Genomic DNA, 6,416 nt, shown 5'->3' on the forward strand with positions numbered 1-6,416 from the left:
CCTACATATGAAATTTGAGAAAGATCCCTTCAGTACTTTATGAGAAATAGCGGTAACAAACTTTAACTATCAAAATCCAAGATGGCTGCCTGGCGGCCATCTTGTTGACCGATCAGTCCCAAAATACATTATGCACAACTAGGGTCCTAGGGGAACCTACATATGAAATTTGAGAAAGATCCCTTCAGTACTTTTAGAGAAATAGCGGTAACAAGAATTGTTAACGGACGGACGGACGGACGGACGGACGGACGGAAGGACGGACGGACGGACGACGGACCACGGACGAAAGGCGATTTGAATAGCCCACCATCTGATGATGGTGGGCTAAAAAAACTAAAAGAATTCATATTTCATGACGGCAGTATCATAAAGGAGCGAGAACATTCCAAAATACTTAGGTATGTAAGATTTAATATTGACACAGACAGAGAAAATCATTTCAGAGAACTCATAATGTTGTTCACTGCATGGAGAAATGAAGAGAAAGATCTATTAAACCAATGCACTTCATTTGAGGAAAGATACTTGTCAATTAAAGACGAAATTGAAAAAACGCGTATGCGATACGATCAGCATAAAGCAGCACTCGAATCTGCAATATTGGAACTTGAACAATTTAACGAATGTGATGAAATAAATGATTTCGCACCATCATCACAACATGATAATGACTGTGATTCAGTTATTCCTTGCACGTTATCACAACAATATGCACCTTTTAATCCAGGAGAGAAAGAAATTTGTGATTATGATATTGGAATGGATATTGGTATAATGCGTAAGCAAATCGAAATTGAATGTGAAAGTGAAAATGAAATGTCCGATGACGAGTTCCGCAAAATGATAAGGGCACTTAATGCCAAGCAAAAGCAGATATTTTATCATGTTTTACATTGGCATAAGGTCTTTGAATCTTCTCCTTTGTACCAATTCATATCTGGTGGTGCAGGTGTTGGAAAAAGTGTTGTCCTGCGAGCTATATATCGAGCATTGAACAAGTATTTTAAGCATTTACGCAATGTTAACCCAGATGAAAAGAAAATACTGCTGTGTGCTCCCACTGGAAAAGCGGCCTACAATATTAATGGGAACACTCTTCACTCAGCATTTTGTATACCTATTGGAAAAGGTTTCTCATTTAAACCATTAGATATGCAACAGTTGAATACGTTACGATCAAGGTATTCAAAACTCAAATTACTCCTTATTGATGAAATTTCAATGTTGGTAAAGGTATGTTTAATTTTATAAACTTGAGACTTCAGGAAATCATGGGTTGCAAAAATTATTTGGAGGCATTAATGTAATAGCATTTGGAGATTTGTTTCAATTAAAACCTGTAATGGATGGATGGGTATTTTCAGAAGGTTCTGCATCATCAACCACTGACTTGTCAACACTTGCATCAAATATTTGGTGTGAAAACTTCCGTCTGTTTGAATTAACTGATATAATGAGGCAAAACGACGACCGTGAGTTTGCCAACATTCTAAATCGAATGCGGGAAGGAATTCATACTGAAGATGACTTGCAAATTTTGAAATCTAGACTTGTTAATGATACACAAATTGATTATCATGCAAGTGAAGGAAATCAAATTGACTTGAACACTCCTAGATTATTTACAACAAGAAAGGAAGTAAACACATACAATACGATAGTATGTAACAAAGTTGCATCTGAGAAAAAAACTGTTATTGAAGCCTTTGATGCTGTAATTGGTGATTTATCATTCAATGCCCAACAACACATTTTGTCAAAACTACCACTTGATAGTTCTAAAACCATGGGTCTTGCCAAATGGTTACATATAGCGGAAGATCTTCCAGCAGAATTGTGCATAAATGTAAATGTTACTGATGGACTTACAAATGGTACACCATGTCTTGTCAAAAAGCTTGATTATAGGGTTCAAGGTTCTCAGAGGTGCAGTATTATATGGGTACAATTTGAAAATAACACTATTGGTCAACTTGCCAAAAGTCACTTTAGACATTTGTATACAAAAGATATTTCATTAAATTGGATACCTATTTTGGAAATTACTAAGAAATTTTCGATTAATTATTACAAGTCATATCAAATCTCGAGAAGGCAATTTCCTATACATTTAGCAGCAGCAAAAACAATTCATAAAGCACAGGGGGCTACAATGAAATCAGCAGTAATTAATTTTGGAAATAGAAAAAACGATCACATGCACTATGTTGGTCTAAGTAGGGTAACATCTTTATCTAATGTTTATATATCAAATTTTAACGAAAAAAAGATATCGGTTTCAGAAAATGTTCAAAACGAAATGTTAAGAATGCGAAATAGTGGTTCATTTATGTGTGTCCCAAATTTGAATGAATTTAATGACACTAAAGTAGTATTCCATAATACTAGGTCTTTATATTTGCACTTCAATGATATACGTTCTGATGACAATTTAATGACTGCTGATATCCTTGTATTTTGTGAAAGTCGTCTTGGACCCCAAGATAATTCATCAGATTACACACTGCCAAATTTTTCTTTATTTCAAAAGGATTTCCATGTAGAGAATGAAACAGATAATCACAGAACAAATTATGGCATGGTAGTTTACACAAAATATCATCTTACGCATCTAATAATGGATTACATTAATTCTGTAGAATTCATTTCTTTTCGCGTATGTGAAAAAAATATTTCCTTGCAGTTCTGTTTTGTATATTCTTCACCTAAATCTTCTACACTAAAAAATTGGAAACAGTTTTTTTATCAATTTTCTCAATTTATTGATAAAAATATTCCTATTCTTATTATGGGAGACTTCAATTTTAATATAAATGAAAATAATGGCCTTGTTGCATATATGAATAAAGTATTTGGTTGCAATCAGCTAATTTCAACTATAACTACAGATTACAGTTCCTGTTTAGATCATATATACACAAACCTACAAGAAAATCACATTGAAAAATTTGGCGTTTTGGAATCATATTTTTCCGATCACAAACCTATTTTTATTATTTTAAAATAGTTTTAACTGTTTAAACAATACAAGTACTCCTGCATATTTGCAGTATTTATCAGGTAAGTAAATATAATTTCCATGAATCATTTCTCTCGTTAATTCTTAATTTGCTGGGGAAATACAATCCTCTTTAGCAGTGTGTGGTAATACATGTACCAGGGCAATTTTTAAAATTGGGGTGTCTATTAGGGCCCTGCATCAATATCTACGCAACTGGGCCCAGTAGTTTAATCAAGTCCATCTGTGTGCCTACCCATTTCTTATTTATTTTTAGAAAATTGCAATCATAGTTTAAAAGATTTTTTTCTAATAACAACTGTTTGCATGTACATATTCCTTTCTAATGTACAGCTGTTTTCCAGTTTGAAAAAGAATAATTAGTTTTTTATACGCCCGTTTATTATGTATCTTCAGATGATGTCAATTCAGAAGTTCCTCCAGGCTGACAAACCACTACCGTACAACAAACCACTAAGAGCAAAAATAATACTAGCTGGTGATCCTAAGAACTATAGAAACGACAAAGGTGAAGATAGGCAGTTTATGAGATGTGCTATTGCTGATTCTACCACTGCAATTCTCACAACCATTTATGATCCTGACAAATTCAAGTTTTTCCAGACAGGAAACAGTGTCATTATTAGAAATTTTATCAATAAATCAGACAACTTTGTAGTTACACGAAACTCAAAAATATCAAACACAGCCGACATGGATGTTCCACCAGAAGTGTCTCAGCAAGCTGAAGCAATACTGAACCCACCACCTCCACCATTAATCCCGCTAGCTGCAGCAAAACTCTCACCAACCAAACAGAGATTGACTGTTAAAGGCAAAATAATACAGGTACATGTAATAGCCACACGTAGAAAAATATTCACAGCAAATTATGATTTAAAGACACAAGTTTTTGAACTAATGCAGTAACCCAATTTCAGATCTTTCTTGTTTGATTGTTGACTCTGTAAAATAATTATTTATGAAATGCTTACATAATAATGGGTCATTTTTTTTAATATTTTCAAATACATGTATTATTATTTAGGTTGACCAAACCCAAAAAGTGCCAGTGAAGGGGGTTCCAGTCATTGTCCGCAACATCACCCTTAAGGACAATGCAGATGTAGCCAAAGCTGCATTGTGGCGTGACATCGCAGATTCAAAGCTGGAGACCGGTGACCATGTAAAGATAACGAACGTGGTAGTCAATCACTACAAGGAAGAAACATCACTGTGCACAACAAACATTTCATCAATAGAGGTAAGTGCACACTTGGGAATCTGGGCAATATGCACTTAGGAATCATACCAAATTCATAACATTATTAAACAATGTTTTATAAAAATCATTAAATTTTGATCAGAGTTGTTTACCTACATATCATAACTGTAGAGCTATAATTTTCATCACTTTTGTTTGTTTGTTTGTTTGATTTATTAACGTCCTATTAACAGCTATGGTCATGTAAGGACGGCCTCCCATGTATGCGGTGTTTTGTGTGTATGTTGTGCGAGGTGCGTGTTTTGGGAGACTGCGGTATATTAGTGTTGTGTCTTCTTGTATAGTGGAACTGTTGCCCTTTTTATAGTGCTATATCACTGAAGCATGCCGCCGAAGACACCAAGCAACACACCCCACCCGGTCACATTATACTGACAACGGGCGAACCAGTCGTCCCACTCCCTGTATGCTGAGCGCTAAGCAGGAGCAGAAACTACCACTTTTATAGACTTTGGTGTGTCTCGGCCAGGGGACAGAACCCATAGCCTTCCTCACAGGGGCGAACGCTCAACTCAAGGCCAAAAGTGAGGCGGTGCCAAGGGAGGCATTAGGAAAGATAAAGTCAGTTAGGAAGAAGAGAAAAGATAAGATCCTAAATTTTGTCGCCTTTTACGATCATGCAATAGGGGCAGCAGGTACAATTCTCACGCCCTACCTGCAGGGCCAAATTTTCATCACATTTTGTTAAAACTTAATTCACGTGTTTGTGTTTACCATAGCTTGAATCAGTTTGAATTTCTGCGTGGTCACTCAAAGGTCAAGGTCATTATTACTAAAAATACAATTTCATGAAATATTGATTCTGGTCAGTAATCAACAGGAAGTTGCAAGATAAAACATCAATGTCAAAGCGTCAAGGCTCAAAGTCATGGGGTCAAAGTCTAATTGAAAAAAAAAACATTATGAAGGAAAGTTGGTTTGGTTTGATTGTTTAACGTCCTATTAACACAGAAAGGTCATTTAAGGATGGGGTCAAATAAAATAGCAGGTTGCATGTCACAACATCAAGATGATGGGGTCAGAGGTCAAGGTCAAATTGAACATTCCTTTTAGTTAACATTTTGTTATAACAGTATGTAACAGAGTTATTCAGAATGAAACAGAAAGTCACGTGAGAACAACTCAAAGGTCACAGGTCAGTTTAGAATTTAAAATATACATAGCTTCTCGTAAATGTTTTTATAGGAATGTAAAACAAAATGTGTGAGGTCAAAATGGGATACATGCCAGTCAATAATCAAGTAATTAAGTCAAATATCATGGTTTCAACTAAAAATGCTTCATCTATAAAAGGGCCTAATATGAAAGGCCTTTTGGGCTTTTCTAGTGTGTATAGTTACATGGTAATTCATTGCTTTCTTAATTTAATATTGTTTCCTCTTCCAGACTGTGGATCCAGAACCTGAAAAGAAAGTGACCACAATCATAGGATATACATCTGAAACTGATGACATCACATTCACAGTGGATGATCATGATGAAGTCCTAGACCTTACAATCCCAAAAACTGCCTTTAAAGACAGGTTCAATTTATCTGATGACTTGGACGAGTTGGACAATTTCTTGAAAGAACTATGCAATCAACAATTGACATTTACTGTCATGGGAGGTGCAATCCAGGAAATGGAAACCGACTTCTAAGTGCCTACCAATATATTCCTTGCATGAATATCATTTTTTCTTCCTACATAGGCAAAATGACCTGACCTAAAATTTACCTGAATTTCTAGTAAAAAAAAAAAAAAAAATTCTGGTGAAATTGACTCAATTTTGGGATAATGTTTCTTAAAGTCAATTAACTTTTTGTTTAAAAGCTTGTTTGAAAACTTTTGTTTTTCTTATTAATGTAAAGCTAAACTACTTTATGCTTTGTATTACATAGTATTTTGATATTGTTTCTAATCATTTATACCTTTATGCATCCTTAAACATATTTTATCACACAATACCAGGGTGTATATTATCATCATGGTATCGAGCATTTGACTTGAACCTTCCTGTAGTTAAATTACCAAATATTATGCAACATACCATTTGCCTTGTATGCTATTGTTTATGGTGTAAGCTGTTTATAGCTATAAGTCCCATTCAATGTTTTAGCAACCTCTTAAATCAAAAAGACAAAAATGG

General features: G+C 34.8%; 1 protein-coding gene across 1 annotated transcript; it reads left to right on the forward strand.

The window, feature by feature from the left end:
• Positions 1-456: 456 nt before the first annotated feature.
• Positions 457-6,135, forward strand: LOC138312966 (uncharacterized). The gene is made up of 4 exons (XM_069253664.1): positions 457-1,236; positions 3,419-3,886; positions 4,050-4,265; positions 5,673-6,135. The coding sequence occupies exons 1-4, from the start codon at positions 457-459 to the stop codon at positions 5,925-5,927; spliced, it is 1,719 nt and encodes a 572-aa protein (XP_069109765.1). The 3' UTR covers positions 5,928-6,135.
• Positions 6,136-6,416: the final 281 nt, after the last annotated feature.

The sequence above is a fragment of the Argopecten irradians genome, unplaced genomic scaffold (assembly GCF_041381155.1).
Source record: "Argopecten irradians isolate NY unplaced genomic scaffold, Ai_NY scaffold_0544, whole genome shotgun sequence".
Taxonomy (NCBI): Eukaryota; Metazoa; Mollusca; class Bivalvia; order Pectinida; family Pectinidae; genus Argopecten; species Argopecten irradians.